The following is a 22,466-nucleotide window of genomic DNA, read 5'->3' on the forward strand; positions in this document are numbered from 1 at the left end:
ACCTGAGCTGCCTTAGAGGAGGGTGCTGAGCTCTTCCACGTCCCAGGTCTCCGTCTGACGTTACTGCAAGTGGTTTTTGCACAAGAACCTTGCCGTGTGTCAGGTAGCGTTTGCTGTGCCAGTCCCTGCTGGTAAGTGCATCTCATGGCAGCAAGAGCTTTGATTTCGTTCCATAAACACTTCTCAGATTTGGAACAAAGCTGTGCATTTTCTCCAAGTTTCAAATTTGTCATCTCCAAGTTTCAAATTTGTCAATAAATACCTACATGGCCGACAAATCCAAAACTTGGAGTGGAAGAGGCATTGCAACTTGTTCAGCAGTTCCCAGCTGAAGGTATATTGAAGTTGCACGCGTGGTCTGTAAATATCTGAAGTGCCTTAGTCCTGATTTCACTGTTACATTATGTTACGCGGTGGGCTATGTGGGTGTTTCATTATTTTAACTATGTGCAGCAGATGTCCCTCATCCAAAGGCCTGACATATTTTAGCTGGTCTAGAGACCTGTTTTCCGCTAACAGGCAGAGCTGATACCCGGCAAAAGCTCATTACACGTGGGACGTGGAGCACGCTACTTTGTACATCCTTTACTGAATTACAGACATCTTCTAAAAGTTAACTGTCACTATAGACTATAGCAACTTGTCAAAGGTACCTGGTATTTTTGTTTCACTCAGGAGTGTAGTTGTCGTGTTAGAGATTTAGTACCTGCCAAAGCCTACTGTATTTTTTTTCTGTAGTTCAGCCTAATCAAACGTCTGACCTTAGCCTTTCTTGAAGTTGCTGGTGTCTTAGGACTGGATGCTAATTGCAGGCAAAAAGCATCTGTCATGTAGTCAAAGCTCTCTTATTTCCGAGTTCCACAGCTGCCGCGGTGCTAATAGAGGTCCCAGAGCTAAACCGGTCGTCCGTAGAGAAGAATATAAACCAGAGATGGCTTTTTCTTCCTGCCTGCCCTGTGGCTGTTAAATCCTTGAAGGCCTGAACCCTGAAGATATGCACTTGATACCTTCAAGTATCAGCTTCCAGCCGTCACTAGGAGTTACCAGCCTGGGCTGCTGGTGCTGCGGGTCTGCTGCTCCCTCGACTGCTGAGCTGGGGGGGGTCTGCCCTGCCTGTGAACAGCCACGCAGCTATTCCCATCTTCAGGACCATCCGGAAAGATCGAGGAGGAATTCCTTAACCTTTAAAAATTATTCAACTGGAATTTCAGGCATGGAGTTTAACCCTAAGTCTCGGTAGACCTTGGCACAGCAGATGTTGCTCTTTGGTTGGGGATGGCGTGCTTCAGGGCTAGAGTCGATCAATGAGGAGCTCTGTGTCCTTACTGAAGTGTGTTGTCTTATCCTGAGGACAGCATAGATGATGCTTTAATATCTCTTGCTCTTTAAATGAGAGGTATGTGGTTAGACCCGGGGGCTCGCAGAATGGCTTGCTCTCTTGTTTTCCCATCTTAATTTGTCCCTGACTCGCATCCTTCGCTAGGTGCGTGCTGAGGATCTTCACTGCGTGACTCCCTTCTGGGTCAGGCAGTCGGCTCGGGTAGCTCAAATTTGACTTACTCAAAGCAGAGATTGTTAACAAAGGTTGTGAAATTGTGCGTTCTCCCCTTGTTAACTCCTGTGTGGTGCCTTGAGAGATGGAAACTCGCTTGTTGTCTGTGTCCCCGTCCCCTTCCCATGTTCTCACTGCTAACAGATTGTGTCATTATTAGCTTTACTAAGAGCTCTATTAATTTTACACTTTGTTCTTCTCTGAAAGATTAAAAACTTAAGGGGGTATCAGGGTTGAAGCAATCTATTTGAGGGCAGAAATTGATGGTCCCAGCCAACAGCACATGGCTTTTGAGGCAGAGGTGCTGGATATGTGATGGATTATTTAGGAGTTAGTTAAAGGGAAGAGAGAGCAAATGCATCCTAATAAGAATATTGCTGTAGGGTTGAGCTGGATTCGCATTAACACTCTTCTCAATATTTTTAGCTCTTTGCAAACATAGAAGTAAAGCTACTTTTTGCAATAAGCTTTTCTGCAGTATTTTGTACACTTCGTAAAAGATATTTCAAGACTTTTTGCAGCTATACGGTTGAGAAGAATCTTGGAAGGACCTTTCTACTTGAAATGCGTTTCCTGTATCTAGTGCTGTCTTTAGTCTCATGCGGTCTTGCAAAACCCGTTCTACTTATTAAATATGCAGTAAAGCTCTTCTGTTTGGTAGAAGATTGTATGTTTGAACAGCAGAAGTCCTCATTGCTCCTGTATTTTAAGATTAAAAATTCAGCTGCAACGCTACCTTCAGATTCAGAGCCATTAGAATGGATTTTTCAGATTTATTCTCCTGATTATAACACAGAAAATTAATTGCTTTTGACTGTAAAGAATTATGACCCATTCATTATTTAAGCACCTTCTCGATGGATGAAGCTTTTGCACTGACTTCGAGACTTTTCACTGAAATAAGGCTGCTTTTTTTTTTTTTTTTAAACTGGTATAGAGCGTGATGCACCTGCGTCAGACAGCGGAAGCACTGCACGCTCCTTAGGGGTGAGGACTGGTGGGAAAGAAAACCAGCGCTTTCTCTGGGTCTGGTTTGCTCGAGTATTCAACGTACAGGTGGCAGAGCCTGCTGGGAGAAAACAGGGGTAAATTACTCGAACAGCACTTAAAATAAAGGTTTGTTTTTTTGGTTTTTTTTTAAAAGAAGATTTATTAGTTTCTTAAAATGTCCTGGTGGTAGAGAATACCCCTTTGGTTTTGCTGGTGTGTGTATTGGAAGTGTTTGGGTTACAAACCGGGGAGGGGACGCTGTGTTTCACTCCAGCTATATTCCCCTCTGCTCACCGTTCAGCTCCCCGCTGCAGCTTCTCATGCTGCCGATTCAGAAGGTCTCAAATGATTTTGGGGGATATTTTAAGTCTTTGGTCTTGTCCTTTTAGCAGACTAAGAAAGAAGAAAAAAGTGATATTTCTTAAATCTTGTTGATTAAAACCAGCGGAAACACCACGGTAACGTTTTGGTTACCTCTAAGCTCAGAAACATTTGCTGAATGCCCTTAGTAGCCAAACCTCTGTAATTGTTCATCACAGAAATAAATGTGACGCTTTGTGAACGAGGCATTTGTAGGAATTCTGGGTGTTACATGGGGTAACTCCCAGAGCACATGGTTCTTGATGTCAAATATGACAGAGCTTTAATTCATTACAGTACAATTGTGTTCCTAGTATCTTAACAGGAATGAAACTGTTGATTAGGTCGCGATGATTTCATAAAGCTTTTTCCCATAAGGACAGATTACAGGAAATACTGACATCAGGGATTTATCCTGGATGAGCACTGAATTCTGTTCCCGAGCCTGGGCACTCACCGGAGGAGGGAGTTGGCGCTTTCCCAGATGCGCTGCAGTTTTCAGTTCGTTTGTGCAGTCCTCTCCGGTCAGATTCTTCAGTCTCAATTTTTTTGCAGTTGTCTTAACACAGCCTACATCTAAAAGTGAGTTCCTAGTGATGTTGACGTTTCCTTCTAACTAACTGCATTTAAAGGTTTTGCACAGTACGCTCAGAATACAGTGGGGGTTTTTTCCTCTTATATATCTTACCTTTCCTTGTGAAAACAACTGGTTTTGCATTTGAGAGAGATGCGTTTTATCTTAAAATTAGTCTCTTTGAGAATTTAGGAAAATAGATTTATCATGTGCCGCTTTGAAGCGTTAGAAGGATTTGAGAGGCAGTTAGCCAACTGACATTTAAAACCCTTGAGAACTTGTTCCAGCCAAACCTCTTGCAAAAAAAGTAAATGCAGCTAAGGCTTAGTTACTCAAAAGATTGTAGCTGGCAGTTCAGCGCCTGTAATCATCTTGGAACATCCTGAAACGTGTTCTTTTCTTTAGCTGTTGTATCAAGGCTTTTGGGTTGTGTTCGTGAACCTGTCACTTCTCTAAATCAGAAATCTTTCTCGTGTTATTGAAGCACCCTGACTTTGAACGTTACGTTCATTGCAGTAGCCCATACAAAGAACACTTTTTGTACAGGGGCTGTATTTCTGACACTTTCTAGATGGCTGGAATCTGGAGCTGGAGTGATGTCTTGCTAGTTTGACGTCTCTAAATGATACGGATCGTTTGTCCTTGCTAAATTCTTGGCAAGGTGGTCCTGCTGGAAGTGCCAGGCTCCTGCCTGGCACCATGACCAACGGTTGGTCTACCAGGGGACCCAAGAGGAAGACCCAGGGTTGGAGCCAGGACTCGGCAGCCCAGCAGCCAGCATCTGCCGGGCCGTGCCACGGCTCGCACCGGCCGCTGGAGGGGATGCTCCTGCCTGTGGTGCTTCTCATGCAGGTTCTCACGGGGCTTCAGTCTCAAGGGCCTTTGCTTTGGCTTTCGCCCTCTCATCTTGCTTATACAAAGAATTTTTGCTAGTCAAGAGACATCTTTTTTGAGCAGAACCCGTGCAGACCAGCTCATTTATTGTAGTGAAACTAGCAAGTGCTGTATTTGATATGATTATGGCAAATGGACCGGCCCAAACCTGACCTCTCTGCTTTGGGTAGTGCTGGTGCGCTCTTGAGCTGCAGAGGATGTAGACTGGTCTTTATGTATTATGAAAGGATGAGCTTTTGACACCTCTGTTTGAAAAGGGAGGAAGAAAGAGGCAAATTCAGTTTTACAGTATACACAATTTTAATAACAAAATTTTTCTGTACACTGCACTTTGTTTTACTCCATTACTTACACCCCCTCCCACCAGAAAGTGGCTCTTTAAACATAATTTAAATACAATGCATCTAAGACTCCTTTTTAATCTCTGGTCACTAAGCTGGTAGAATAGTTCACTCACTAATGTTTTCGTGATGGTAAAAAGAAAAATGGGGTGGATTTTGTTTGGTTCTTTTTCCTTTTTTTTTTTTCTTTCTTCCCCCCCCCCCCCCCTTTTTTTTTTTTAAACAAAGGAGTGGCTGAAGGTGCAGCTTTTCATTGCTTAGCCCAGAGGCGCACAAGCTGTGCGGTGGTTTTCCCTGTCTGAGGCTTGATGATATCCATCAAAGCTTCTGTTTACCTTTCCCCAGATACCTCTCAAAAGGTTTTTGTACAAGATGTGAAATGCTGAATTTCCAGATGACTCTGAAATGAGCTTTAAGCATCCTGCTGGCGTGATGGCTCTCAAAGCAAAGCCTGGCACCAGTTCTAGCGTACGGGGCTCTGCGACGGAGGGAGGAGCTGCTGCTGGGCAACTGCCTTGGATTTCTGTTGTCTCCTTGTTCCTTTATTTGGGGGAGGAGAAATACTGTATCCCTCTCTGAACTTCTAATTTTTATGGAAAACTTCATAAGAAAGATGAAATTCAGCTTCTGGGTAGACTTCATAGGTCTGAACAGATGGGTTTTGATAGCTACGCAGATCACAGAATGACATCAACTTTATTTTCATTAAAGTAGCACAGAAATTAACTTAAACACATTAAAAAAAAAAGTGTGCAGTGCAGAATTCTAGTTTAAAGCCACTGGATATTTCTGATTTTACATATTAGCAACTGTCTTCTAAGGGGGGTAATGGGATGTAAGCTCAGATGCTTAGATTTGCATGCAGGCTGGGCTTATCGCTGAAAAATCAGATAATTTCTGCTTGGGGAAAAGCAAACAAAAACAAACATTGATACAGCGGCATTAATTATGTTTCCATCTGATAGGAAATGGGAGCTCTGTGCAGAGGAACACTTCAGGCGGAGGCTAAACGCTAACCCATTTTACTCTTTATCGAGTAATTCTTAGTTGTGTGCATTTAAAAGATGATCTAATGCAGAGCGACTAATGAGAGGAGAACTGAAAGCATTAATTCAGACCTGTTCCAGTATGATGACTCAAAAATTGAACTTGTGCGGCTGGGTTTGCGTTTCACTGAGGTGAAGGTGGGGAGGAGGAGAGGCTGGCTGGAGATCAGTGAGCCTGGAGATCTTTGGATGGGACCAGGGTCTTGAGAGCAGGAGAATCACAGAATCACAGGATGGTTTGGGTTGGAAGGGACCTTAAAGCCCGCCCAGTGCCACCCCCCTGCCCCAGGCAGGGACACCTCCCACCAGCCCAGGTTGCTCCAAGCCCCGTCCAACCTGGCCTTGAACCCCTCCAGGGATGGGGCAGCCACAGCTTCTCTGGGCAACCTGGGCCAGGGGCTCACCACCCTCACAGCAAACAATTTCTGCCTCAGATCTCCTCTAAATCTCCCCTCTTTCAGTATAAAACCGTTCCCCCTCGTCCCGTGGCTCCCCTCCCTGCTCCAGAGTCCCTCCCCAGCTTTCCTGGAGCCCCTTTAGGGACTGGAAGGGGCTCCAAGGTCTCCCCAGAGCCTTCTCTTCTCCAGGCTGAAATTTCATTTCTAAAAGGCCCTGAACGCTTGCATGAGGCTGTGCCTGGAGGTGGTGAAGCACCTATAATGCCACTTAATGCTTGTAGAAACTGAGGCCATGCAATGGAGGTGGTATTTGGGGAGAGCAACTTTATAACCTCCTGTCCTTAGCCAGCGCCCACACTGAAATGCGATGAATTTAACCCAAATCCCCGTGGTTCTTGTTCCATGTACAAAATAAATTGGACACTGCTGAGTAACACAATTATTACAGTACCCTTCTTGCCTGGAAGAGTTATAAGCAATTGAGAATGGAAGACAGTAACTTAAAAAAAAAAATATAAAAAATAATAAACCAAAAATTAACAGCCTCTGGTTGTGTCCTTGTATAGAGCGATGGCTTTGCCTGCTGTTTGCTGTCCCTCCTAAGGGGATTCAAGTTGACTTCACCGCTAGTGTTTGACATTCTGCGAGTTTTATGATACCTGTTACCCTAAATGTAATGTTTGCAGAATTGCTTTGCTTACGCCTGGAACCTGGCAACAAATGGTTTTGGAAATGGCAGACATAAACCATGGCATTTGGGAGATTGGCTGCCTGTTAGCGTGTAGCGGAGTCAAAGTAAAAATCGAACAGTGCTGTGCCAGGCTGTGTCTGCTGGCCTCCCGCAAGCCAAGGCAGCGCTGCAGGACCGGGGGAACTGGGGATACTGGTGGGGGAGAGAAGTTGGGTGCCTGGGTGCGTTTGCTTTGAGAGACACTGGAGCACTGCTTGGAAAATTGGTATGAGTGGCTGGGGTGGAGAAGAGGATTAAATCCAGCATGGCTGGAACGGCTGTCTCTACTCTTCTTGGGCATAATTACAAGCTAATAAAGATGGAGTGGGCTTGTGCGCAGAGCTGGGGCGTTGGGAAAGCACCTCCTTGGGAGGAACCTCAGTGCTTCCGTCAAGCAGCCACTTCTCATTACCATGTGGAAGACTGACGTGGTGCCTTTTGAGCTGTCTGACAGCGAGGGTTTCCACGGGGCGTGGAGGAGAAAGGTGGAATTCCTTCTTGCAAATGCAGCTGAGGACACCAGAGTTCAGCATTGACATCTGATGGTTGATGGTAGTGTAGCAAGATTACTTGGCTGCTGGTATGATGAATGAGTTCGGTTATAACTTTGTCTCTGCTGGCACCCTACAGCCGTGCGTGAAAATCATTCCTAAGAGTAGTTTGCTTTCCAGTTCCCCCCAGTGCAGCCCATCGTGTAAGTTAGCACGAGGTAAGGGGCAGGATGCTGCTGAGACAGCGATGCTCGTCGCCTTGCCCAGAGAAAAGCCTGGACGTCAGGGAGGAGCTGGGAGCTCTTACTCCTGGTAAGGAATGAAGCGAGTCTTTCTACAGGCAGCTAAATACCCTTGGACACCAATACATTCTTGGATTTATCAGCTTAGGTCTGGCCGTCTGGCTCCTGTGGCATTTAATCATACAGAATATTTGCTCTTTGTCCACCTGCCCTGCAGGATTTATTGTATTCGGTTAAAAGCAGTAATTGATTTCCTAGAATAGGTGTAAATCGGCTCATCGTAGTATAAACAGTTACGAGGGTTCAAAGGTAGCTCTATGGAAAGCCATTAGGCTTCACCGAATCTCTTCCGTTAAAGTACAGAGTCACAGGAAGTAAACAAAATATTTGTTTTATAATCAGGGCACTGTATGTAAAAGTAAAATGATGCAAATTAATATCTTCAAAACCAGTAATTGAAAAATCTTTATGTAAAATCTTAACAGAAGTCACACTTAGCTTGCTATAATTGCCTTGGACGAATTCATTTCACAATAAAACATCAAACTGTTGTATAATTGCACCCTAAATACCTCACTAAGTGGTAATACAGATATATAAAAGCAGAGTGAAATAGCAAACAGATTTTTATGCAGTGATTTTTCTGTTTAAAAAGTTGGCGGAAGAGTTTAGTACAACACAATTAGCATACTGTAATTACTGATTTGTTCAAGGTATGTCGACACTGTGAGGAATTTCTTTTCTTCGACGGTGTGTGCTGGTAATTGTTTAACACTGCAGCATTGGACAACACATTTTGTTTAGTTATACATACATGTATATATATATATAAAAAAAAACCTTCCATCTCTCTGGTCCTTTTAGCTTTGGTTAGAACGTTTACAATATTTGAGCAGTTGACTTAAAAATAATGTAATCCTTTGCAAACCCCCTCCACCCCCCGCCCCCGTGGCATCTGAGTACCACCAGCGCTGCATAGATCTGCAAATATTTACATATAATTTCATAATATAGTATAAATAGCAATATGGTGCTTCTGGCGAAAGAAATCAAATTACTCCTTAAAAATGAGGTGCGTGTGTGTGTATATATGTTTCTATATGATCTTTTTTAAACCGGCACGCTAGATTCTGTCCCGTATCAAGTAAGAAACGAAACATTCTTCAGTGAACTATTCTATGAACTAATTATATTTTCCTAACTTATCAGAGGGTACGTTTTGGGGTTTGCTTTTATTTTTTTATTTTCTTTTAAAGTGATAATTACCTTGAATTTTGGAAGAGGAGGACAAGTGAGAGCTTATATTACAGGGGCTAATTCTGTCTCCAGAGGAACCAGTGGAGTTAGTGCATGAAAATAGCTTCCAGGCGAGAGGAAGCCTCAGCTAGGGGGGGCAGCGGGGGGACAAAGAGAGGCTTCTTCCTTCCTTCCCTCTCCTCCTTAACCTCCCAGTTGATATTTACTTTTAATTAAGAAAAACTTGCATTAAGTGTATTTACACATGAAAAGGTGTTGAAATGCCGTTTGTTCGTAGCCGTGAGTAATTAGCCTGAATTCATGAAAAAGCATCATCAAGCCAAACCAGAGAGCCGATAAGAATTAAATGCACTTAATATTTAGAATCGATCCTGTCGCACTGAGCTTTCCGAAGTAAGCTGCGCTGCCTACTTTGTAAGCGCCTGGAGAGTCGTCCTGCTGATTTGTGACCGTCCTGCTAATTTGTGACCGTGTGAACCGCTCCTGTCTCTATCTGTTGGGAGCTTTAGCAAGGTCCGGTTAAGCAAGCCAAACTATGAATGCAGATAGGAAAACTGTATTTAAAATAAACTCACCGGTCCCCAATGCACTGGAAAAAATCCCCACCTGGACCTTCGTTGCTGGGGTTTTGTTTTTTGTTTCCCCACCCCCCCCTTTTTTTTTTTTTTTTTTTTTTTTTTTTTTTAACTGGAGTGAGATTATCAGAGGAGGAAAATCATCCTTCCCGGCTGCTTTTAAAGTGCAGGGAGCCAGCTGGAGCGTTTGGGATCCTCCAGCTGCAGTGGAACAAACGGAGCGTACGTCCCCCCACGCATCCCTGCCCAGATCTCCAGTATCCTTCCCCTCCGACTCTTCTCGTTAGAAAAAGTAGAATATGGAGACTCGAGTATAAACGTTTTACACACAGCCATATAATTACAGAACATGAAACATTTTACATAGTTTGAGGTGAGCATCTTTTTAGACTTTTAAACATTAGGAGTGCAAGTTTAATGTAATCATTGCTTCTTTAACACTGAAAATATTATGGATCTATTTTTTAAAAAACTTAAAAATAAAAAATACTGCACCACTCCATAAACAATGTTTCCATTAAGTAGCTTGGAAAATTAGGCTTTATGTCAACATTTGTAAAAATTAGAATCTGATGTAGGTCCCCTACGATTTTAAAATAGGTTACTTATCTGGTTTAATTTTTGATGGCATGTAGGTATTATACTTCACATTCTTTATACGGCAGCTGCTGACACTTGCACTGTCCGTAGCCGTTGATGATGATGAAGGGTCCTTCGTGGGTGGGTTCGTACTCGTTATAGGGTCCTTGGTCTGACATATTTGCCATATGCAGCCGGGTTTGGGATCGGAGCTGCCTGTGGTTTTGAATCATTGAGCACTGCCTAATTCTTCTTAATGTGGGAGGGCAGCACTTCCTGGAGATGAACACTATAAAAATGATAAAAAAGAAAGAAAACAATAAAGCCATTGTTCCTGTAATTACCCTCTGAGTGAAGATGGCATTGTTTGGCTCGGGGAAATGTTCTTCGGTGGTAACGACCATGCCTGCCGTAGTTGGAATCTCTTTGTCTCCCATATGGAAATGAGAAGAGCTTATTCTTTTCGTGGACTCGGTGGTGGGATCTGCGTACGTCGTCGTAGCCGCGGGCGTAACAACAGTCGATAAATTCCAGCAAAGCTGAAAACCATACACGGCATCCAGAATATCCTCTCCCTGGGTGTGGTCGGGGCTGTGGCAGAGGATGGAGTGCTCCCACCGACCTTGGAAGCCACTCAACCATGTGGCCAAGGCGCAGATCTTTGGGCTGCATTCCCACAGATTGCCGGAGAGGCCCACGGTGGTGAGGGACCTCAGCGAGCTTAGGATCTTGGAATCCAGAGTGGTGAGCTTGTTGTTATCCATTAGGAGGGTTTTAAGGTTAGGCATAGTTTCAAAGACTGTTAGGTCGATGGCTTTGATTTCGTTTCCAGTCAAATCCAGCTTTTCTAAGGTGCCCCAGGTCCACTCCATCCCACACGTCAAGTTGCTAATTTTGTTCCACTGCAAGAAGAGCGTGTGCAGGCTGCTCAGCCGGAGGAAGTGAGCAAAATTAATCTTTGTCAGCTGGTTGTGCTCTAGGTGAAGCTCCCTCAGCTTGATTAATCCCGCAAATCCGTTGCGAGCCAAACTTCGCAAGCGGTTTGTGCTCAAATCCAGGAACTCCAGGCTACGACAGTCCCAGAACAGGCGGACCGGGATGGTCCGCAGGGAGTTGGATCGCAAGTGCAAGGTCTGTAGCTTGCGAAGGCCGTAGAAGAGCTCAGGGTGCAGAGAGGATAACTGATTAAAAGAGAGGTCCAAATTCTGCAGGTTAAGCAGCTGGCTAAAAGTTGTGTTTGGCAAATGAAAGATTTTGTTGGAACTTAAGACTAATTCCTTAAGTTTATACAGTCCTTGAAAAGAATCTTCTCTGACTGTTGCAATTTGATTATGATCTAAGTGAAGCCAAGTAAGTTGACTGAAGCTTGCAAATTGATCCCTTTCAAGTTCAGAAATAGAATTGTGCCTCAGTGACAAACCTAGCGAGCCCTTTTCAGTGGTGTTTGGCACTGAGTGAAACCCCTGAGAGTCACAGTAAAAGAGCAGCTTCTCACAGCGACATTTTGGTGGACAAGCCATGCCCAAGGCAGGCAGCATTTTTAAAACCATACTCATTGCATATAGTGCTGCCAGCATACGAGCCCCTAATGGCCACTTGAAATGTAAGCCTGCAGAATATAATTTAGGAAAACAACAAGATAGGATAGCCTTATCAGTATACTTTGAACATCACGACGGAAGATTTCACTGCAGATAACATTGCCATGCATTTCCGACAAGCTAATTCTAAACGCAAGGAACAACTTAACTACGAAACACAGAATACTTGGATATTACACTTAGGCTGAGTCTTTAGCTCGATTACAGAGGATTACAGTGTCACGATCGGAAAACGTTTGGTTTTTTTGGTTTTTTTTTTATATAAGGTTCAGTGCAGAACAAATTGCTATAGCACCTAACTGCTCCTTTAAAGCATAGCCGGTCATTCATTATACAAGGTATAGAGAAACGCAGGAACTTACCCATTCTTTTGAGTACATTGGAGGTTGCATTCAGTCGTAGTTTTAGACTCAACGCCGTGAGTCTGTAAAAAGGCTCTAATGTACGATAGCCTTTGAATAATTTACTGGGGTTAGCGTCCTTTGATATTAGTGCAAAATTGAATCCACGATGCTCTCTTGGAATATTCCTTTTGAAATCGCTGGCTTGATCTCCTCTGACAGGTCTGCAATTTTTAAATCGACGCTTAATACAAGTTTCCGTCCTCGGTGGCTGCTCAGCTGTTTAATTGAAGCTCACGTTTTCTTTTTCCGCAGCTGTGGCTTCCTTTCGTCCTAACTTGTTGATGGCAGATGGGTGGCTTATTGCTGAGAGAAGCTCCTGTAGTAGCATGAGTGCATTTACTGAAAAGCTTTTCAGGGAAGCGGTACAAGAATGGGTTTGCTTATGCGCCGCGACCACACAGGGCTGTATATAGACTGACGTCACCTGGTGACGTTCCTTTTGTTTGGGTTTTCCAGAAGCTTTGCTGTTTTAAAGCATTGTGGTGCATACTGTGATCGTGTTAAAGACCACTGATAGAGTGGGGGGGGGGGCTGGGGGGGTGGGTGGTGAAAAATCAATGGTAGGAGTCCTTCATCCCCGCGATAGAAGGAATCGGAAAGACTTGCACCACCCCGCTCCCCCCTCCTGCATCTGTGCTGGCTGAATTCCGCTGGCGTTAAAAGCAGCGCAGAGCTGCGGTTGGAAGTGCCTTAGTGCTGGCTGCTGCCAGCCTGCCGTTAAATATCGCTGCATTAAGGGAACTTTTAGATACAAAATATACACGGTTCGAATAGAGGATGCTGGCGAGCACCAGCTTTTCGCAGGGGTGAGAGGGATTTGGCAGCTGAAAGCCCTCGCCTAACAACCGCGGTCCCTGCAGAAGCGGGCAGGGGAGAGACGGGGCGTTGAGACGAAGGTGGTGTGTCAAAGTCCAGCACCCAGCCCGGGAGCGACCGGCGGGAGCGGGCAGCTCGGGCGATGAGAAATTTCTGGAAAAAGCAAAAGCTTGCGCTACGGCACAGGAAAAATTTAATTGGGATCCAGCTTGACAGCGCGCAGTTATGAAACTAGAAAAATCTATTCCCCCTCCCCTTCCCCAAACGGTGGCTTTTGTACTTGCTTTTTCCTGGAGGCTGGAGTGCAGGGGAGGAAGATGGGAGTGTGGCATTTACCGTTGGGGCTCGGAGCACTTTGAGAGCTTCCTTGTGGTCCCCCATTACATTCCCGTGCCATATGCCCCCTGGGAAAGGGGGGACGTTACTTCCGTCAGCATCTCGCTGCGGGATAGGTCCGGAACAGTTATCTCTTGGGGTTCAGAGGCGCAGAAATGAGCGTTTGCGGAAAGGGTGACCCTGCAAAGCTGTCCGTGCTGTCACAGCCAAGCCGGTCCCTGGCCGCACAGCGTGGAGGGGGCAAATGTGCTGTCATGGCCGCTTGTTTTAAAAGTTCATTGCCCTTTTATCTGGAGCAAACTCTCCTCTGGGACAGCTGGTACTGAAAGGTAAATGAACAGATTTGATTTAAATTTTTTTCTGGGTTTAGTTAGGATTTTTGCCTGCGTGTGCAGGAAAGCCTTCAGAGCAGCTGCTCCGGCCTTGACTGAATGTGGATGAGGCAGGGGGGTGCTAGTTCCCTGCTCCAAGCGACTTGGATAAGCTTTTTTATTTTCACCTTGAGATACAAAGCAATAACGTAGTAGAAAGCACTTGAAAATGTTCACTCTGTGGCAGCGAGGTATCACTTACAACCTCAAGGCATGGGATGAGCTGAGAATAAGAAACTTCCCGTGCTGATGGAAGAAAACGATGAATTGTGTCAAAAGAAGATTTTAAGATAAAACAGCCGTTTACCTTTGTTATTAAGCTTGGTTCCTTCGCGATACCTATTTAAACTGAGACTTGCGATTTTCTACGTGCTTCTCCCTTCCCTGTCCCGTGGCGTAACCGTAAGACCGACGGCGGTACCTCTTTCGGCGGTGGGCTGCCCTGTCCAGAGCAGGCTGAAGGGAAGCGCTAAGTGGAAAGTAAAGGGGTGAGGAAGATGAACTCTTTACAAAGAAAACCTCAAACCCACCCAAAAAAAAGAAAGCAAAACAAGACGACCCACCCCCAAACCCATCAGCAAAGTAACTATCTTTAATGATGAAGTGAATTAGGAAATGTTAGATAAACTTCTTAAATTGCTCTGCCATAGCAAGTGTTCTCACATTTGCTCTGGAGTGAAAGAAATATGCGCAAAGAAATTATGTAAACCTATTCAGCCTGGAGAAGAGAAGGCTTCGGGGAGACCTTAGAGCAGCCTTCCAGTCCCTAAAGGGGCTCCAGGAAAGCTGGGCAGGGACTCTGGATCAGGGATGGGAGCCATGGGATGAAGGGGAACAGTTTTAAACGGAAAGAGGGGAGATTGAGATGAGATCTGAGGCAGAAATTGTTTGCTGTGAGGGTGGTGAGCCCCTGGCCCAGGTTGCCCAGAGAAGCTGTGGCTGCCCCATCCCTGGAGGGGTTCAAGGGCAGGTTGGACGGGGCTTGGAGCACCCTGGGCTGGTGGGAGGTGTCCCTGCCCAGGGCAGGGGGGTGGCACTGGGCGGGCTTTAAGGTCCCTTCCAACCCAAACCATTCTGTGATTTAAAGAGTTTCTTCCCATTTAATGTTCACTGTACGAAGAGGAGAGAGCTGAAATCCAGCCGTAGCTGTCTGATGGACCTGTGGTACCTGTGGTTGTGCTTCTCAGAGCAGCTCAGCTGGCGCGCGATCCTCATTTGGGGTGTTGATGTGAATTTTAATAACATTTAAATACGATAACATAACATTTAAAAACAACATTCCAAAGGGTGTAATTAATAAAATGACAATGGCTATAAGGTCAAATGTTACCCCTCTCCTGTGCTGCCTCTTTTCGCTGTTACCAGGAGGCTGAAATTAGGTATCTTTTGGAAACGTTTTGCTTTTTTGCATCCGTATCTGTTGGTAGGTTCCTCCCACATTAAGATTGTATAATTTGGCACAGAGTTAAGAGTTAATGTTCAAACACGGTAAGTTTCTTCCTCTCTGAAGCTCTCCGTTCTTTGGCCCGTAACCAAACAAGGGCTATTTAGCACCTTGCCAGTGAGTTTCCTGTTTGGGAAACTGTTAACGCAAACTTTATGGGCGCTTTTCTTAGTGAAACATGTTTGTATGTGCGCTTGTCGTGAAGTAACAGATATTACCGAAAGCATACATCTGATTCTCTTAAGCCTGGAACTCTCCACTAATATTCACATTGTTCCTTGGGAGCTGCCTGGGGTGTGGAGGTGTATTAGGCTGGGAATAAACCCCAGCTGCCCGCAAAACTCTTGCAATTGTGTTTCTCCCGAGACTTCAAACTCGCTCGCATGCCGAGGAGAACCACGTACGAGTGCCATCTGGGGACTCCTGCCAGAGCGGGCGCTTCCAAGTAACGGCCCGAATCGTCACGTGTGACAGGGCGAGGAAAGATGGCATGTCTGCCTCGGGGATGAGCTTGCTAGGACCAAATAACCCTCTTGGGGGCTCCTCCCTTACCCCGCTCCTTCGGCAGCAAAAGAGCTGGTTTTCCTGCTAAACCTCCGCGCTGGAAAAGTAGAATTGCACCCTGAGGCTAGCGTTGTCATTTAGTTAGGCTGACATCTTGTGGAAGCCTTCCTAGTGGATTAAGAACAACAAATAAGCTGATTTTACTTGATGTCGATGTAGGCTGCGTGACTTCCTCGTGCCGTGGGCTCGGAGGCTGGCAAGCCCTGCGGTCACAGGCTCCGGGGTTTGCAGCCACGCGCGTGACACCGGGCGAGCAGAGAGCTCGCCCTCCTGCCTGAAGAAATGAGCGCGTTAATTTTTGGTTGGACGTTAGCACCTCTGGGATCCTGGGAGTATCTGCTGCTTTTTTGCTAAACGATAGCCTCTGTGTTGTGTCAGTAGGGCTGTGAGGCGGCGGAGATGAGCCCAGACGTATGGCTGTAGCGTTACCGTGCGCGTTCGGTCACTCGGATGCGCTGCGGTGGGGCTGCGTTAGCAGCGAGCCCGAGAAGCGGACACAGGAGAAAAAGGTGCATGCAAGGCGATGCATCGTCGACAGACATCTCCAGCTCTTCAGGCGAGCTGCAGACGTCCTTCGGGATGGGACAGGGCACCATGGGTTGGGTGGCGTTTGTCTTCCTGGGAGCAAAGGACACACGTGTGCTGGGGTGACTGTCAGCTCGCTGTCTGGCAGCTCTCTGCTCCTGGCGCTGGTCGCACATCCGAACTCCTCTTTGTCCCAGGGTGAGCGCAGGAGCCAGCCCTCCCCTCCCTGTGGGCACCCAGGGGGCGTCAGGCTGGCAGTGGGGAGGGACGTCAGGGTGGGAGCAGCACGGCCCAGCGAGCTGCGCGGGAGGGACAGTGGTGGCGACTTTATCCTGAGCCAGGCTCTTGCCATGCAGCCCCCGTGCTTTGGTGAGCTGCGGGCTCGCCATGGGAGACTCCTTCCTACAAGAGAGCAGCGCGTGGTCCTGCTTCCTCCACCATCGCACCTCAGATGTGGAAACACCGCTGAAATTCATGCGTGGCGTACTTGGCTGCTTACCCTTCCTGGTCTTGAATCAGCACTATTATACCTGGAATTCGTTTGCAGCCCTTGTATCATGGTAATAGAGGGGTACGGGCGCTTATCCTTTGCAGACGTGTAATTAGGCTAGGTGTCAAGGCAAAAATGAAGCATGTGACAAAGTGAATCTGAGCACTAAATCTCCTGCCTCCCCGTGAAGCCTGGCTGAGCGGCGGCACGCTGGTGTACAGCTGCCTTTGCCACCGCCTGCCCAGAGGAGGGTATGCCAAACACTCATTTTTCACTTATTAAATCACCATCATTAACCACGATGCTGCCTGTCGTACAAACAGCTCGGAAGCCGATTCACAGATTACCTGAAGCAGAAACCTCTCTGCAAACCATCTTTTTTGTTAGGTAATTGCGTGCTGGGCGGCAGGCAGGGCGGTGTGGCGCTGGGTCACACAGCGGTGCCACGTCTGGCTCACATCTGGGGAGGAGGGATGCTGGGCTCTGCCGGGGTGGGTGCCGGGCAGGAGGCACCATTTCTCTCCGTAGCTCTGTGTGCTTAGTTTAACCTAAACTGATGCTGAACCGTTGGGATTAACAATGCAAGTTTTTGATAGTTGGCTCTAATTGTAATACACGCGCTGCTGACCCTGCATTCGTGCACCGCGAAACCGTGCTCTGTTCCCCTTGTGAATCAGCTGGGGTTAGATTTTAACATCAACAGCTGTAGGAAAAACTTGGTTCAGTTGTTTGGGTTTTTTTTGTTTGAATTCAGATGGCAGCCCTACAAAGGGGATGCTTTGTGACAGAGATGGTGATTCCGCTTTTGCCTCCCTGTACACAAATCCCCTTTCTTTTGCTTTCAGTGATTAAACCCAGAGCCTAGCGGGGATCGCCGTGGGAGCTGGGACGGCGAGGATGTGGCGGTGACTGCTTGAATCGCTTTCCAAGCCGGGTAGCGATGATGGTGGAAGAGCAGAGATTACAGAGGGTGGGGGGAACGAGCAATTTTTAACACCAATTCTACCCTCTCTGATAAAGATCTGATTTGATTTAAAGTAAATTTGCACTGTGGCTAAATTTATTATCCCTGATACTGGACAGAGCTGTGATATCATACTGCAAAATGATTGACACGGTCGATATGACCCTATTAAATCTGCTGAATCTGATACCTGCTTCCTGACGGCAGAGCTTCCGATTCCCTCAGCAGAGTTTTGTGCTGATTATTTAAAAATCCTACTAATAATCTGAACATTCACACTTCGCTGTTGTGAGTCCTCCTGATCCCGTGCATAAGAGAACGCATGTGTTGTGCTGCCGGGTCGTTAGTTGGCTTCTCAGTGAAAGTTTTGACTAGAAACAAGGATAATTTTTTTTAATAGTGAGGGTAATTGGTTACTGGAATAAATTACCCAGAGGTGGTAAACTCTCACTTGGAGCCTTAAAAACACAATATATTACTTTAGAGAGAGAGAGAGAGAGAGAGAGAGACTAGCCCAAGCAGGACTTGTTCAGCTGTAGGGTAGAACTGATGGGTAGGATCTCTGGGGCTTGGGCGTGTGGGAGCCTGGGCAAAATGACTCTTGTGGTCAAGAACGATCTTCAGTGACTTTACGTGCCCTGGAGGGTTCGGGCAGCCACAGGCTGTACTGTTCTTCGTGTGCCCCAGCGACCGCTATCCCCATTTGGATCTAACTGGGCGTAATTGATCCCACGGTTAGCGGTTTATGTTTCATTTTATGGAAAAAAAAAAAAAAAACAAGTCAAGAAACTTCAGATGGGCGAAACTTGACATCCTTGTCTCTGGGCCAAGGCCTTGCTTGGGATTGGCTGTGATGATTTAAGATGTTAACGACAACAGGGTCCTTCCCTGTAGCTGCGGAGGTGCTGGTCTTCATCGTGTTCACCCCGTCCTGCCCCGCTGCACCAGCCCTAACGAAGGAGCCGGCTTAGCAGCTATATGCCCTAAACCGTTAAATCACCGCAGCTCAATTAGCAGAGCGTTTTACGTTGCAGCCTTCAGAAGGAAATTCTGTTAATACTTTTGACGAGCTTCTGTGCTAAAAGTTTTGAACGCCAACAAGGTGGAAATAAACTGGAGCTGCCTTGCTAAAATCTAACGGGTTTAGATTCTACAGCTCTCTCTGTGCTAACATGGGGTGTAGCTTAATAGGATTGGATCAACCCCACGCAATTAGTGTCGCTTAGGCTCTAATGTATGCGTTGCCTGCTTTTCAGGGCATTGTACGTAGGCCTGGCTGTGCTCTGGTCTCGTGAACTGGAATGTCCATTAGTGGAAACCATCTCTTGGGTTTCCTCTCCTCCAGAAGGCATCTGGTCCTCGCGCGCCCAGGCTCTTCTGGGCGGTGAAGCCGGGGCCAGCAAAGTGGAAGCGATGGGTGGACTCGCTTCAAAAGCGTGCTCCTGCTTCGCCTTAAAATGGTGATGTAGGGGCACCCAGGGAGAAGTAAAATGGCACTTCTTGGAATAGCTGAATGTGTGGCTTTCTACATAATAGATGAGTATATATCTTAGATCCAAAGATATTCCCGGAAAAAACCACCCACATGTACGGGGGGGTGCCACGGGTTCGGTAAAATGGTCACGGCGCAATAGGTAAAGCGGTGGGAAAGCATCGGGAAGCACAAGCAGCTGCAATTGCAGGTTTGTGTCTCGGAGCAGGCTTTTAATTTGTGCGGTGAAGTTGTCAGGTGTCCGATTTTTTGGGGGTGAATCGCCTGGGGGTGCAGGCAGCACCCACTGCCACCAGCGCGCCCCGAGCTGCCGCCTGGGACAGAGCCATCGCGCTCAACGGGACTCTCCAGCGTGACCGTGTCTCGGTTTTCCTGTCCGCCGAGCATAGGAACAGCAAACTAACCGCTCAATAAATGAGTAGCTTTAATTTTCACTTTGTTTGGAGACTTCAGCTTTGATTTTTTTGAGGGTGGAGTGAAGAACGGGCCAACGCTGGGTCTGCTGAAGGCTGTGACTTCGTCAGAACGAGCTCCCGGTTTTAATTTCGGTCACTTTTCAGTTACCTTTTGTGATGAGAATCAAATTACTCGATCAGGGAGGTGACGAATCTTCAATAATTCATTAAACTTAATGACTTTACAACATCCTAATTTTCCCCCTCCCGGATTCTGTTTAATTTTTATTTCTGCTGGAGAGTGGGCTCCGTGTTTTAGATTAAAGGCTGCTCATCCAGGTATTTCAAACCAGCCTGTCACCTGGAGAATTGAGAACTGGAATACCCTCATTTTAGTGCTGCTAAATGGTTTTTCTTCTCAACAGGATAATTATATTGATCGGGGCTTTAGCACTTCAGAAATTGGATTGTGGTTGCATAAAGTGTGTTTCAAAACTCTTAATATAAGCTATATTATACCGAAAAAAACCCCTCCCAGCAAACCCGGACCGCCACTGTTGTTCTTACCCTCCCAATCTGATACAAATTTGGGTATTTTTGACCCAGTGTCTGCCTAAAAAGCGCGAAGCTGCCACTGCTGCTTGGCCCCGTGCCCTCCCGTTAACAGCAGGGCTCACGCGAAACTCGCTGTATCGAACCTTGGCGAAATCCAGCTCTCAGCGGGTGGGCCTGGATACTTCACTTGAAATGTTGGATTTCATCCCCGGCAAACGTTTTATGAGGATTTTACCATTAAAAAGAATTGATTTTTGGCTTTTGCCTGGCTGCTGCAGGGCAGCCCTGTGTGCTAGCTGGGTGGGGAGGTGTGCGAGGGAGCGCTGTCACATCGGAGGCACAGTCCTCCGGGCTTCTAGTGCGCATAATCACTTTTATTTTTTTTTTTAAAAAAAAAGCAGCTAAGAATGTTCTTGAAATGAATTAATACTGGTTTACTGGTTTGCCTTTGAGACCCTGAATACCTGTTTACCCCTTTGTCTCTTGTTTTTCAGGCTGGGCGCAAAGAAAGAAGTGATGCGCTGAACTCTGCCATTGATAAAATGACCAAAAAGACCAGAGACTTGCGTAGGCAGGTAAGTGATATCTAAAGCCGATGCTTGTTGAGACAAACGAGTGCAATTCTGCACGTTTGCCCTCTTGGAAATGTGTTATCTGTGGATTTGTTTCTAGTGGGCGGTGGGCTTGTTGCTCGTGTTTAGTGAATTAAAAGCTAGCAGTTTCGCAGGAAAGCATGGGGTGGAAACGTAATCCCCTCTTAACTGTCTAATAAAGATGTTGGATTCTTAATCATCCTTGTGGCAAGAGATATTTTTTTGTCTTAAAAAAACAACCTCCCATTTTATAGGTTTTGGACATAACCAGGGATGTTTTATAATTCTGACGGTTTTCATCTCAGCCTGTTTTCTTTGAGGACTGTATTTACGTAACGTCAGTCTCTCGTCCCTTTGGTTTTTAAAGCAATATAGTCCCCTCTTCACGTAAATGTGGATAGGGATCACGTTTGCTGAAGAATGTTTTTATTCCAGTAGAAAAATAAAAAAAGTGAAATCAGCATGTTGTTTAATCAGCTGAGGGAAAGCAGCAAATTTACTCAGGCAAAACCAATATGAACTGCTAAATCAATATTTGTGGCCAAACTGGAGGCTTGCTCCTGTATAACTAATCCAGTTTTTTAAGGAGATTTAATTTAAATTGAAGCAAAAAGTGTAGAGACAAGACTTAGTGCAGGGAAAGCCTTGGTCACACAAAGGAAAAAGGATCAACGACAAAAGTACTTTAAGCTTTTATGTATTAATACAGTAAAAGGAAAACAGCAGTGGAACACTACTGGAAAATAACTCATTCTTCTGTTTTTATTTTAGCTCCGCAAAGCTGTTATGGACCATGTATCCGACTCTTTTCTGGAAACAAATGTTCCGCTTTTAGTATTGATTGAAGCTGCCAAGAATGGGAACGAAAAAGAAGTTAAAGAATATGCCCAGGTTTTCCGCGAACATGCCAACAAATTGATTGAGGTAAGATGGCACAAATTAAAATGAAATTATCACTGATTAAATTAAGGCAAGACTAGGCAAAACACATTTTTCAATTCTGTTGAAACAAATAGCGAGTTCTGTAATAAATTTGCTTTTAAAATTTTCTTTGAATTAATTTAAGTACAGTTTAATTTAATATTTAAACACTCAAACGTGTAAGCTTATCAAAAAGCGGCAGCTACTGTTACGTAGCCCGTGTAATTTTAGATATTATACAGTGTTGAGTATATTATGCTATTACCTTTACTCGATTTGTTAATTGGAGATGGCGATATGGAGTAAGGGCGACTGTGGCGCGGCTGTACCCACGTACCGTTCGACCCGTTGCTTGGAGCCTGGAGGTTTTTTCTTTTCAGTAAAATCCCAGTGAATATAAACAGGCCTTTTATAGGAAGGCTTTTAGAATGAGAACCTGCTTGTGTGTGCGTGTAAAGAGCGAACAACAAACAAAAAACTCGCCATAACAAAACCGATCCCTGCCACCTTTTCCCAATAAAAACCCAAAGCTTCTGCAACTGGTGTTGCTGAAGACTAAAGGTGATCTGTGGGAAGGTGAGCTTAAATGGGACCCACCTGGCTTAACTGAAATGCGTTAAAAGTCATTAGTCCGGTATTAAATTTAAGTTTTCCAACAGGTAACGTATTTACAAAGAGCAACCTAAGTTCGTACCCTGTATTCCTGGATACGTCTCATAAACCCTGTCCTCTTGCCGTTGTTTTTGCATGAGAATGTCATGCCTTGTTGATGCTAAATGGCAAGAACAAACCTCTGCGGGTATCGTTGAAGAAACGTGCCGCTAGGAATGAACTTCAGAAACTCCTCCTGCATGCTCCGGGCTGCTCTGAGGCATGGGCCGGCTCCTGTGGTGCCCTCAGCAGCTGCCCGGGCACAGCCAGCTCCCGGTTAATGTAATTTTGCTCTTAGTACCACGGTGTTTGGTC

General features: G+C 45.8%; 2 protein-coding genes across 4 annotated transcripts in view; one reads left to right on the plus strand and one right to left on the minus strand.

Moving 5' to 3' along the window:
- CTNNA1 (catenin alpha 1) overlaps nt 1-22,466 on the plus strand; it is a 121,895-nt gene that overhangs the window by 50,826 nt on the left and 48,603 nt on the right. For both annotated transcript variants that reach the window (XM_054217677.1, XM_054217676.1), the window contains exons 8-9: nt 20,481-20,561; nt 21,351-21,503. In XM_054217677.1, the coding sequence (XP_054073652.1) occupies nt 20,481-20,561; nt 21,351-21,503 (234 nt within the window). The remainder of the gene's footprint in view (nt 1-20,480; nt 20,562-21,350; nt 21,504-22,466) is intronic.
- On the minus strand, nt 9,608-13,401 carry LRRTM2 (leucine rich repeat transmembrane neuronal 2). 2 transcript variants are annotated; one of them, XM_054217679.1, is made up of 3 exons: nt 13,187-13,401; nt 11,993-12,350; nt 9,608-11,210 (listed from the first exon to the last, which is right to left on the minus strand). In XM_054217679.1, the coding sequence occupies exons 2-3, from the start codon at nt 12,020-12,022 to the stop codon at nt 10,089-10,091; spliced, it is 1,152 nt and encodes a 383-aa protein (XP_054073654.1). In that variant the 5' UTR covers nt 12,023-12,350; nt 13,187-13,401; the 3' UTR covers nt 9,608-10,088. The 2 variants fall into 2 exon arrangements, with proteins under 2 accessions (XP_054073654.1, XP_054073653.1); XM_054217678.1 differs by having other exon boundaries at nt 9,608-11,638.

Source organism: Rissa tridactyla, chromosome 11, assembly GCF_028500815.1.
Source record: "Rissa tridactyla isolate bRisTri1 chromosome 11, bRisTri1.patW.cur.20221130, whole genome shotgun sequence".
Lineage (NCBI taxonomy): Eukaryota > Metazoa > Chordata > Aves > Charadriiformes > Laridae > Rissa > Rissa tridactyla.